The following is a 14,122-nucleotide window of genomic DNA, read 5'->3' as shown; positions in this document are numbered from 1 at the left end:
TCCAATTTGCTAACACACACAAGACATGATGTGTGCCGTCCTAATTAATAGGTCCCCGAGAGGTCTCCGAGAGGTCCACGAGAGTTTCTTGTTTACAATCAGGAAACACATTTTTATAAGGATCCGTAAACATAAATACGACCTTTCACAATATAGAAGGTGCTGATTTTCCTTCTTTTCTAAATTTAGAACAAAAAGTCGCAATGCACGAATTTCTGTGCATAAGTAACATCGAAACTTCTTAGTGGATTTTAATGTTTTTGATTTATCGTACAAAATGTCGGAAAAAATACCCTCGGTGCGCGAGTCCGATTCGCACTTGGCTGGTTTTTTCTTTTCTACGTCTTCATCTTGCCTTCAATAATTTTTAAGTAAAGTAGTCATATCTCAGTAGATAGCCTTCCATTTTTCCTCTTCTATTTTTTAATCTAAATTAGCCTGTACTGTCCCACGACTGGGCATGGGCTGGGATTTTTCCACGTTTCCCTATGCTGTACCTCTTTGGGCCACCTAACTGTTTTATCTGATTCATCACCATCGTCGCCTTGGCCTTCCACGCTGGCGTTGATGATCCTGGAGAGTCCAGATAGAAGCACAGTTTGTCCACAAGTCATCTGGCGTATGATACACATAACCTGCCCGATCTCATTTAACTAAAGCGTTTTGGAACGTTTAGCAGCATTCCTTACACGATCTGCTATTTTTAATCCAAATATGCTGCGTTCCATAGTTCTTTAGAGAGTTCGTCAGGGACCAAGTTTGAGCACCATGTGTGAGAGTTAGTAGCCTGTAGAGATGCAATGGAAAGTCATCCTTCAGCCATTATTTCTTTCTATTTTCTACAGTTTAAATTGTATTTCTCCTCTCCTTACCCTTCTCAGCACTTCCTTCTCATTTATGTAAAGTTAGAGCCTTTAAATGGCGTAGATAGCAGCCGTAGTTTACTATGCATCCGTAGTTTAATGATATTTGCATACATAAACATAAAAACACAGAACGTCAGTGCAAACCCATTCCGCTCGTTAGGCAAGCTGCCAATGATTGTAAAACATGGCCTCCCTTAATTGCTCCCCTGTGGTGCTGGTAGATATAATGTATACATCGATAGGTCGATACACGACATTATTATCGATAAATTCTTGTGGGATGTAATATTGGATATGCTACTTTATTGAAACGGCAAGTGTAGCCAAAAGCAAATTAAAATAATCTGAACTAAGCAGTTAATTTTTCTTGCAATTCTTGAGTTATAATCAAATAATTTATGTGTAAGCCGGCTCAAAGCTCACATTTAACTAGCTTACATATATATTTAGGTATACAGATTGCGGAAGTCCATGGTACACAAGGAACCATATATGCTTAATACACTATAATCCGCTGAAGCAGACAAACCTGTATAGTGTAACATGCAGCATACGATATTGTACACGACCCGCCTCTCACTGCTAAACATGCAGGAAAAGTAAGCCACCAAGCAAGCAATACGCACCACCAACATACAACACCACACAGTTCATCCAAAGCGGTGCGATCCTCCAATCTTACAGTGGATTATAGCAAACTAACTTATGCCCGCGACTTCGTCGACGTGGGCTACACAAATTTCAATCCCTAATTTTACCCCGTTAGGGGTTGAAATTTCAAAAATCCATTCTTAGCGGGTGTGTACGTCATAATAGCTATCTGCATGCCTTTCAGTCTGATCCGTCCAGTGATATGAGCAGTACGTTGATAGATCAGTCAGTCAGTCAGTCAGCTTTTCCTTTTTTTCCTTGTATACCATCACATTATTAAAATGCAAGAAATACTCAGTGCATGTTTTCTTCACAAGTTTCTTTAAAGTATGCGAACTTGGCAACAATAACAATAATTCAAAATACGAAGCAAGAAATTTATTTAATGGCCAAGGCGAGGAAAAGCTCTGCAATTATTTATAGGCGAGGGAAACCGTTAAAATACACTCTCTTTTAATGATAGCGTATGCTGTTACGATCTCATTATATTTCGGCATGTTTTTATATTTCTATTTATTAGTACCTACATAAATGACTAGTGACCGCTTTTGGATTCGCTCTCGTGACAATTTCGAAAAATCTTGTCTTATTCCTTACTTACATTTTAAAGAGAACCTTTGTGTTTAAATTCAGATTTCTAGGTCCATGAGTTTGAGCTGGGCGACTCACTCAGTGAGAGATTCAGGACTTTACTTTTTCTATGTTATATTTAGATTTAAAGTAAAATTTAATTTAATTCTTTATTTGTACAAAATATGTGGGTGTGTATATTCATATACAAAAAGTCTCTTTTAAAATGTAGACAAGAAATAAAGCTGGATTTTTTAAGATTCCCAACGGAAAAGGAATACAGAGGATTTATATTTTCGCCGTCCGAACCGTTACCGAATAAAGAAGATTTATATTGTCTGCCAATCTGCACTCGGCCACCGTGGTGGACTATGGCAAAATCCTTCCTATACTGAGAGCAGACACGTGCTCTGTAGTAAGCCAGCGATAGGTTGATCATGATGATGATCATATTTTTGACCAGCGATACCGTGGTCACTAGTCATAAAAAATTGTTTTTCTGTCGCATGGTATATTTTAATGTTGTTGTACATTTATATTCATGAACTCAAAATTTTTGTATAACCCAACTTTTTGATGTAACATCCATTAGGTAATTTTCTTTCGTATAAAATATAGCCTATGTCACCCGGCCCTTTACAACAAATCAATTGACACCTCATTCATCAAAATCGGCCAAGTAGTTTAGGCGCTACGGTAGAACACACAGTCTCGATACAAACATACATACATACATTACAAATACATACCTACATACATACAACCCTTCCTTTTGGCTTTGCCGCAGGAGGACAATAATGCAGATCCGGGCAGCATTCGAATCTTCCACTTATAAGGTCTACTACTTTACTATGGGTGCTCAACAACGGAAATGGATAAAAGCGTTACAATCCAAAACGGGTATCAGAGGCTTTCTATTCCGAGTGTAAAAATAAAGCACGTCATATTCCTATATATTGCGTTTGGAACAAAGGCTCTTGGAGCTTTGTAGTTGTACACTACAGACTGTGCCTGCAAAGTGAAATTTGGTTAAAAGTGTCTGTTGCACATTTTTATTTCTTTTATCTTCCGCACTAAGGGGATGATGAAATGTATCTACTCCATAATTGTATAATAGTTTCTAGTTATAATAGTTAGTTGATTGCTTCAGTGTTCCCGTGACCCAGTCGCCAGGCGTGAGGCGACGCGCAAGGGCGCCGCTGGGGTTTAGTGGGTTTATTCCGGTCGCCTCTCGGCCGGTGAGTCCAACATACCCTCCCTCAGCTGGCTGGCTAGCTGGTTGGTCTACGGCTAGCTGGCTGGCTTCCGGGGAGGGATGCGTAAATGGATTCCTCAGAGATAAAAAAAAAAAGGTAAAAACAGTCATAAAATTAAAAATAGTTTCACGAAAATCCGCCATTATCTACTTAGCAACTTTGTTTGCCACTGCACAAAGAGTGGCCTAGCCGACAATTTGCAATTTATAATATTGCAGTCTTGCACACCCAAGCGTTGGAATAATATACGAATATTGCGTAATATATAATGAGATTCTTTAGAGTGCTCCGTTTTAATATTAAACTTCACTCCGCTTAAACAAAAGCCTTTCATATTTTAACCGTATATTGAATATCGGCTGCGTTATATTATTTTACTATAATTACTGGGAAAATTTAATATTAAGCATCATGAGTTTTATTATTGGATTTTCATAGATTATTCGCCGAAGCTTGAAAGTTAAGAATCGGAATTAAAGAATGTTACTTGAATCAAAATAGGTATACTGTACTTGAAAAAATTTGTTATAATGTTATCTGTTGTATATAAACAAACTATCTAAGGGCGCGATTACGTCTTCGGTATGGATAAACAGTATCCTATGCTCATCACCCAGATGCATGCTAACGCTGAGCCACATTTCACCAAGATCACAGGAAGATGGAGGTTTAGTAGTTGAGCCGTGAATATGTAACAGACAGACAGACAAACCTTCGCATTCATAAAATAATAATTCAGTATGGAGTTATGGATGAATTAAACAGCTACGAACTGCTACGTCATTCGTAGTGCTGCTACGCCGACATCTACGCAAATTGAACCCGTGGTACTAGTTTAGTATTCTGTGCTAGGACACATAACAAATTAAACAAACCGGCCAAGTCTGAGTCAGACTCGCGGACCGAAGGTTCCGTACTACAGTCGTATTTTTTGACATTTGGTAGGATAAAACAAAAATTGTTATGCTTAAAATAAATAAAAATCTGTTTTAGAATGCACAGATCAAGCCCTTTCATATGATACCCCATTTGGTATATATCAATCTTACTTTGAAAGCTGAAAATACTCATTATTTGTTTATGAACATATTTAATTTTTTTGTGATGTAACTACAAATACACGGTTTACAGATTTTTCCCCTTAAGACCTACCTAAGTTCCAATTCATGATTCTAGGTCAACGGGAAGTAACCTATAGGTTTTTTGACAGACATGACAGACTGACAGACAGACTAACAGACAGACAGACAGACAGATCTAAGATGACAACAAAGTGCTCCTATATGGATTCCTTTTTTCCTTTTGAGGTACGGAACCTTTAAAATTCCATCTGCATCTTAAGTAAGATGAATGAAAATAAGATCAGCTTTCTTTTTTTCGTAAGCAATTTTAGAAGTTATTTTGTTGTAGCGAGTTTGATATATTTGTCAATCATTTTCAATTTGAAAGAGACCAATCTTAATTACACAATTTATTACAGGCCGTTTAACAATATCCTACTTTCGATGACAAACTTTGTAAACAATCTGAATACCAAGTTTGATTCAGACAAGCTTAGAGACGTGACCGTCTGTTTTTAACCCCCAAAAAGAGGTGTGTTATAAATTTGACGTGTGTATCTGTGTATTTGTGTATCTGTCTGTGGCATCGTAGCTTCTAAACTTAGTTTTTTTTGTTTGAAAGGTGGCTTGAAAGGTGGTTGGAAAGAGTGTTTTTAGCTATAACCCAAGAAAATCGGTTCAGCCGTTTGAAAGTTATCAGCTAGTTACTGTAACCTTCACTTGTCGGGGTTGTTATAAAATTTTAATTTACATTTGTGTACGGGTGTATTTAGACCAGGGAAAAATCTAGCGGAATTTCTAAGCAGTATTCTAGTCACTACGTGGGAATGAAAATTCCACCTCAATTCTGTGATTTGAGGTGGAATTTCCATTGATACCATTGATGTTGGAAGTGTCAGTAGTGGAGTAACACTTGTATTGAGTGAAAGCCGAACATAGTGACGCGAAAGAAAGCGCGCGGGCGGCATTTTATCCACGCAGATATAGCAACAACTTACCGGTACAAACAAAAAAAATATAGCATATTCTCATTTTCATACAATATCATCATCATTATCATCCTCACTCGATAGACGTCCTCTGCTGACATAGGTTTCTTGTCGGGACTTCCACACGCCCCGGTCTTGCGCCGCCTGAATCCAGTGGCTCCATGCCACTCGCTTGATGTCATCTGTCCAACTAGTAAGAGGTCTGCCAAGGCTGCGTTTTACGATGCAAGGTCACTATTTTAGCACTTTCGGACCCCAACGATTTTTCGACCTACATTTTTTGATCATACAATAATAATTTTTGTAGGAAATCCGAGCGCGTTTTTTCGCTCGCGCTAGATTTGTCCCTAGACAGCGAGTTTTTATTGAAAAACATGATATTTTTAAGCTTGATAGCGAACCAGTTACACGTCTCATCAATGTATTTAACAGGGCTCCTTCCGTCACTCGCTTCATTCGATCGTAGTTCCAATTTCATTTGAATATTAAGCAACCAAAATCCATAAAATTTTGCAGACATATTCTATGTCTGTGGTTTTCCAGATTTCTGTTAAAATATTCGGTTTCAAAGTTACGCGGTCTTAAAAATTTACATACAAATCTTTGAGCCCCTGTAATTTTAAAACCACATATTTCTTATATTATGTTTCTAGAATATGTCTGCAAAATTTCATGGACTTTGGTTGCTTAATATTCAAATGAAATTGGAACTACGTTTGTATGAAGCGAGTGACGGAGAGACCCCTCTTAAGTGAGGTATGTGTGTGAATGGAGAAAAGGTACCGGAAGTTTCGTCTTAACACAAAGCTTCGTGCCGTGTTTATAAACGCCTAGTACGACAGAAAATAATTTATTCCACAAACAGGAAAAACACTGACGCCTTTTTTAATCTACTGAGTAAGTTCATGAAACAAACTGAACAATCTTATGGAAAAATCTTATGTATTTATGGAAGTGGACTAACTTGGCAGAGAGTAGGTATGGGTTTCAGTGGAAAATCTTTTCGAAACGCTAAATCGCTTATCTGCATGTTTTTGTCAATAATGTGGTAATTAGCCACGACCTTAGCTTTCCATCAGCCCGATTGAAATCATCATCAGCATCATCATCATCATCATCAACAACCCAGCTCACTACAGACAACGGATCTCTTTTCAGAATGAGAAGAGCTAGGCTCTGTTTCTATCTCCATGTCCCCATTACTAAAGACTGGAAGTTGAAGAAGGAACCTCTAAGTATTAAATTCACCTGTTGTATATTCTATTTTTTCAATATGCAATAAAGGGTTGAAAACAAAACGAACAAAACCTACTAATGGCAACTTTCGTACTATATCTTGGCAAAAGGCTTTAATAAATTAATAATGAACAAACAAATTCTTTTGAAGGAAGAAGAATTTTGAACGAGGAAGCTGTAAAACAATGCTGCAAAAATTTTCATTTAACAGCCCACCTGCTTTCAGGGTGACACGGCACTTTCCATGAAAATTCTTTCGCTGGCGAATTTAAACAAAGGCTCATCTGATCTAAATGTCAGTATCTCACAAAATAATCTTCTTCTAAACTAATTTTGTAAAATTAAAAGTTAAATTTGTTTGGAGGTAGGGATTAAGTGGGGTGTTCGATTCTCAAAGAATTTTCATCATCATTTTAACCCATTATACTACCAAGTACCTACCAATACATCAATAATGAACAACGGTTGATTTGCTCGGGCCACAACTATGTATAATTGCTTACGAACCAGAAGTACAAAACAAAGAAAAGTAATCCATGAACAATTTAGTACGTATTCTCACCCTCGATGTCAATCAACATGGCTCCGTTTTGTAGCGAACTTGATCAAAAATTCGTATGGATCTGTTTTATAACATTCCCGCGTGAATACTTTGATTTTCCGGGATAAAAAGTAGCCTATGTATTAATTCAGGTATAAGCTATCTCCATTCAAAATTTCATCCCAATAATTCAATCTTTGTGGCGTGAAGAAATAACAAACATCCAAACTTTAGGTATAACTTTCACATGTATACCTAGTATTAGTAAGATTTAGTCAGTGCATCTCAAAAGGACATTATAAATTTAAAAAAAAACGCTAATCGGTTCAAAAACCATGGTGGAATCAGTAAAATGCATTGAAAACTTCCGATTAAAAAGTTTTATTTTTATTATATTATAGCTTTTATTGCTGATAGTTGAAATTTTGAAAAAAGTTTTAACTATAGATGGTATTTAATCATGTAATTAAATAATAAAAATACCTTCATTTTATCATCAAAGAAGTTTTAGAAAAATGAACTTTTTAAACGCTAATATTGAGCCCACACCCATGAAGATCCACAGAATATGAGCGCCTGTAAGTAATTGCCGAATTTGGCAGACGGAGACCAATTAATATCGCTGATTCCATACAGTTTGTTTTGTTAGCTTCCACTGACCAAACATTTTATATAGGTTTGGCCTAATTGTGGCAGTTAATCGTTTGAAAGGGCCTATTTTTTAGGACTTCTTTGCAAGATACCAAATCAGAAAGCATAGGCATTTAAGTTGCACTAAGCTATGCTTTTATTTAGTCTAGTATTTAAGACACTGGCTTCCTATTAATTATCTCATAAAGGTTCTGGAGCTACATCCCTGACTATTTGGACGCTGTTCTGGCTTTTTTTGTATAACAATGTAGACTGGTGTAGGTCATATAGTTCACCACACTGGCCAAGTGCAGATTGCCAGATTTCACACACCGTTACTTTACCGTTACGGCGAACTTTCAGGAATGCATGCTTCCTCCTGATGTTTTCCTTCATCGTTAAAACAAGTGATACTTAATTAGAATGCACATAGCTTCGAATTTAAATTAAAGGATCCCTGAATAGGAGTTAGACTATCACCGCTTTTTATCTTAATCAAAACAAAAACCAGAACTCTTAAACTCTACTCTTACGAAGTGATTCATAGACAACGGCCAGTATTATATAGGTACGCAATTTAACAGTCAGGTGGCACAGAGAATGAGGGGAGCTTGCATGCATTTAATAACAGCTGGTTCCGGAAACACAAATTGTGAATTCAGCTACCAAGAAATTGTATTCGAAGCGGTGCCAAGAACAGGTGGTTTAGTAATGAGCCAGTAATTAAGCTCTAAAAGAGCGTCTTATTTAAACTCTCGTTATATACCAGATGTTATATTTGACCCAAGGGTTAAAATATACCTATCTTCATAAACCAAGTAGCGTTGGCTTACACATAATGTAGACTTTGACCTTCTACTTATACTTCTAGCGTCTTAGACGTAGAGTCTCGTCCACATCAATAAAATAAGCGATAAATATAAAAAAATTGTGTTAATAATAAAATGTGTTTTTGCGTGCAATAAAGATTTTCTATCTATCTAAATGTTCTAACTCAGAATACTTCACTGTGGACACTTTTTCAACTTTGTTGTTTATAATGTGTTTATTGTGCGAAATAAAAGAACTTGTGTTGCTCTGAAAAGAGAAACAACAATCGAAGCTGTTACTCCACACTTTAATCAGATTTCAATATCCAAATTACATTAAAAACATTCGGCAAAAATAACGTTCATTTTCAACACTGGCACAACTCTTGACAGTTGACAGTTGACACTTGTGACGTGTGCGCGGCAAATTCAAATTATGTTGCCATCTAAATGAAGATCTTCATTTACATAAAGTTAGTCTGGATGTCTTAAATTTGCATGCAATTCTTTATTTGTGTGGACGCGACATAATGTTATTAAATATGAATCTTACCTCATCATCAAAAGCAACATTGTCAGCCATCTTAAAAGACTAAAGCGCCCAGTATGTCTCTAAATCACGTCAAACGCAACACTGGTCCACTTTCCATAGGCACATAGTCCCGATCATTGTCCTGTAACAATAAAAATATTATTTGAATTTTAAAACATTTTTAATGAACACTATAAAAAGTATAGCCTAATTATAGCACGAGTCTTGCCACATGGGATTTTGTCAATAACACTGGTTGCATTTCTGTGCTGAAAGCTTTCTGTCACCAGAAGAGATCATCGACCGTCGAAAAATATCCGTAAGATTTTATTTCCAAGGTCCATGATCTTCGCAGAACAGAACGAAAACAAAATTTTGGAAAAATAAAAACCGGGCGAATGGGTGCACATTGCGCAGGTTACTATGATAATTGATTCATCTGATTTTATGATCTGAGCCTCTGTAACAACGATATATCATCAGAAGAAGCTCAAGCTTTTCTATGGCAGCTAAGGGATGCTTAAATTGCTTAAATATTGCTTTCCAAGCTTCCCGATTGAGGCCTTAGCTGATAAAATCTGCTTACGGCTCCGAAAAACTGAACACTTAAGTGTTACATTCAGTTTTTATGCATGCTGGTACCTATTAACGTCGTTTTAACCAGCTCATAGCTTAAACACGCTTAAATTAATTAAGGATTCTCTATGCTGAAACATAATCTCACCGGATAAATGCCCCCAAGACTAATATTAATGCCACCCTCATATACCTAAACCTTAATTAAAAGATTTAAGAAGATGCGCCACTAAGCCGCTTGAGGTGTAAATTTTAATAACACGACACAGTGTAGGACCATCGAAAATGTTTTAATTATATTTGGCCTCCGGCGCTGTTCTTTTGATTGCGCTTATATCCAAGTTGTGACCTTTTGAGTCAGCAAAGTTTTAAAATAACTTTTTTATTATGAGATAAAAATCAGATGTAAGTATTTTTGGTATAGCCTATTGTTATTTTATTATTGAAAATGATAAATAGAACTTAAAGTTTGCCTTGTCTAGAATAACTGTACAGATTATGCCCGCGTGGAATGATATCAAGAATACTAATACTGGCTGCATTTCCGCGCTAATCAGTCAGGCTGATTCTCAACTGACTAATTTGAAATTGACTATTGGTATAATATTGTTTAGGTCCCATGAACTACATTCAGTTTCTGTTGTTACACAAAAAATAAATGGAAAATGAACTTCGCTTTCAGCAAAATAATGCCAATGTCAAAAAGTTTTCCCGAAGCTTCCGAGTTCCAAAATATTCGAATTATAAAACTACTCTTATCATAAAACGAATTGGCAACGGCCTGACTTTGGAAGAGACTGGTAATGCTGAGTTTTCCACCGTTAAAAGTAGACCAAAACTAATTTTACTTTGCATAGTTTAATTTCCAAAATGTCATTCCATTTTTATTTTGCAGCATTTTTTGTATTCAAAGATTACCAACTCAGTAAAATTTTCTAGAAAGTGTCTGTTGTTTTCTAGATTTCAATAAAAATGTTTTTCAAAAAACATTTTTACACGAGCGCAAAGATTTACAAACAAATTTTGAGTTGTATGAAAAGATAAAAAAAGAATTAAATAACATTTTTTTTTATCTTAATACAGCTGGATAATGCTTCGGCGACGTGGATTTAGGTTTTCTAATAATTCTGTGGGTGCGTAAAAATAACTTTCTACCGAATTTCGTCAAAATCGGTTAAACGTATTACGATAACAGACAGACAGATATATATTTTTGCATTTATTATAATAATACGTCATGTATTATACCAAGTTTTGTCTGTATGTAATGCAAATTGTTTATCGTCGAATAGAAAAGAAGTTAGTTCATATTAGTCTAAAGTTTAACTTTTAAATTCCATCGACCGTCAGACTTTATTGGCTAGCTAGGAGCAATATATCTAATCGGTAAACGACTTGACATCGTCCCCGCTTCCGAATAGGGTGAACTATTAGAACTAAGTTTGCAAAATCTCTAATAAATTGCCGGTCGTATGAAATCCGTGCGAAAATTTTTATATTAGGTTTTAAATATACTTCGCTATTTGACACATTGTGTTTAAAATATTGTGTAAAGTGAAATTTCTTATTGAAACACTCTTTTACGTGCGTAGCAAAAAGATCAAAATGACGCACTATTTCTTCTTTAACACTATGACGTTGCAATGCGTTTTTTAACTTACAAAGACGACGTTATGTCAAAAATCTTTACGCAAGTATCTACAACAATTGTGCAAAGTTTCAACTCAATCGGGTAAATGATGTGTGAACGCATAATAATAGACGCACGAATAGACAAACATTTATACAATATTTAACGGTTTACCCATTTAACCGATTTTGACAATAGGTCAGATAACTTGAATCCTGGGGATATAGGAAAATCGAAGAATGCGCTCCGGATTTAAAAAAAAAAATCTATGCGGACGACATCGCGGGCATTATCTAGTTTTCATACATAAAGACGATTAGGTGTGCATTATATAGGATCTGGCGATTACGATAATACGAGTATAATAAACACATCTACTTAATCCTATTATGAACTGTTCGAAAGATAGGTAGATTCCATTTTCCTTATCATTAAACAAGTTGGCAGCGAGCTGACTTCAGAAGCGAACACAATGCAATGTTTGAGCTAAGTTTGCAAAATCAGTTTGCTACATTTTCGGCATGAAGCCGGATTCTGGAGCGTAGATTTGATCAAATGCAGGTCAAATTTTCGAACCACTAGCAAGAATTCCATATTAAGTTACCTTACTCTAGCGAATTGAATTTCGTATATGTTTAAATGTCGTAGGCTAGTAGTTTCCGCGCAAGACGCCAACGTTGCATTGGATGTGTGGCTCCTAGAAGTTATTATAGATATGATTTTACTATAGTACAAGGTATTCTTATTTTCCTTTGATAACAATTAACAAGATTTTTGTACAAAGAAAGCGTCTCCTTCTTTCTCTTTCTTTTTTTAAAGATATTAACAACATGTTTATACAAAGAAAGCGTCTCCTTTTTTCTCTTCTCCTTCGATTTGAAGATAATGAATACTTTCGTTTAAATAAGACGTTATTTCCAATTTTCATTTCTGTAAACGCTGTTTGCTAAGAAATTTTACGGAATATTGATAACTCTCGGATTGGTATTAATATTACATAAAAAAACTGGCCGAGAGCGAGTTGGACTCCCGTATCGTAGGTTCCGTATACTGGGAGATTATTGAGTTGCCTTAAGGCAGGATTTGGCAGAACACTAACAATTTCTATGATCTGTAAACTAGCCTTTTGCAATAAAGAGAATCGAACTGAATTGAATTGAAGTGTTGCTTAAATTAATTTATCTTCAACTACATTAATGTAAGTATGTAATCGAAATAAATATTATGAACTTCACATAGATACCTCCACATGTTCCTGAGAAATAGACTGACGGACAACAAAGTGTGACTATAACGGTTCCTTTTCCTTTTAAGGTACGGATCCCTAAAAGGCAATCTTAGCGTTTTCTTTTACATAGAATGTAGATCCAAAAATATTCAACAATTTAAAAAAATCTGAAAATCGCGTATAATTAATGAACCTCACTTCTCATCCCTGTTTAAAACCCCGATTTCACTTGCGGCATGATTCTGACTTCCAAGCATCATTTTATCAAAGTTGTTCTTATGTTCTAGTTAGCCGATAAAGTACAGTGCAAACTTTGCGCACCGCCCGTTATGAGGCAAACTTTCCATGTTCCCCGCCCGTTATGGACTTTTGAGGGCACTTAACTTGTGTACTGGTTTTGAATAGGCAATAAGTATGATTTTATGGATCGAACCAACATTATCGATAATATTCATTTCATTGGAATATAAGTCGATACGCGCTACTTCGTCCGCGTGGATTTAGGTTTTTAAAAATCCCATAGGACCTCTGATCTGTCATTCTCCATGGCACATCTTTAACTATATCCATGCAAAAAATCATGTTGATCCATTGCTCTGTTGCCGCGCATTTATAGTATGGGGTAGTGATTTGAGAATGGTCTGTTTAATTTATTTTGGTAACTGGGCCATAAACTCCATATATAATCGTAGAGTTTTTTAAAGATCGCAGTTTGTTACTTGATTTCAATGTTACTTGGTGGTACTTCATGAATAGGTACCTATCTTACTTAAAGGTGCTTTATAAAATGAAGAAGGCTAACCTAAAAGAGAAATTATATATTTTTAGTTAAATACGTAGAGCAAGAATTTTTTTTTAACTAGGCACATAATATATGCAACTCTGATAAAAAGTTCTTTTAAAGTAGGTATTTAAATTGAAAATCGAACCGCAAACCTTACCCTTGTTCTCTCTACCAGACGAATGAAAAACAATAATAAGTAGGTATGGGCCGTGACTCTGTATTTGAAAAGACTAAGTACCTATAGCGAAAATTTACCCTATTTAAATATAACACAATTTCCAATCAACATTTTGCATTTAAAGTAGCGTAGAACCAGGAATAAATTGATATAGTACGAGTCTCACATTTCGACAACGTTGATATAATTCGAATATCGAAACACTGTAAAGTCCGGTTAAAATGGACCTTCGTTGTTGTCATTTTAGCAAGAACAGATTTAAATTCTGAAAAACTTTCCACCGTATCAGATGTATGAGCAAACTTGTATTTTCAAACTATTAAAAGGTACATTTTATTTTGACTATATAATAATAAATTTTTAATAAATTTTATAATGTAAATAAATTTAATTATTGCAAAACACTATTTGCAATAATTAAATAATAATAATATCGGGATCGCAAACATACCGTACCTATTTATATTATATTGAAATCGATCAACTCGTATAAGCCTACTGACGGCTAGCGAATAAAGGAAATACAAAATTACATGAACACAATGTATGAGGATTTGTTGGACTATAGCTACAATATAATTAGAT

At 35.6% G+C, this 14,122-nt stretch overlaps 1 protein-coding gene across 2 annotated transcripts in view; it reads right to left on the bottom strand.

The window, feature by feature from the left end:
• The window catches only part of LOC123865235 (dipeptidyl aminopeptidase-like protein 6), a 122,870-nt gene that overhangs the window by 88,377 nt on the left and 20,371 nt on the right, over positions 1-14,122 (bottom strand). For both annotated transcript variants that reach the window (XM_045906164.1, XM_045906165.1), the window contains exon 2: positions 9,163-9,283. In XM_045906164.1, coding sequence (XP_045762120.1) covers positions 9,163-9,192 — 30 coding nt within the window. In that variant the 5' untranslated portion in view covers positions 9,193-9,283. The remainder of the gene's footprint in view (positions 1-9,162; positions 9,284-14,122) is intronic.

Source organism: Maniola jurtina, chromosome 5 (assembly GCF_905333055.1).
Source record: "Maniola jurtina chromosome 5, ilManJurt1.1, whole genome shotgun sequence".
Taxonomy (NCBI): domain Eukaryota; kingdom Metazoa; phylum Arthropoda; class Insecta; order Lepidoptera; family Nymphalidae; genus Maniola; species Maniola jurtina.
This window is presented reverse-complemented; position numbering and strand designations above follow the sequence as displayed.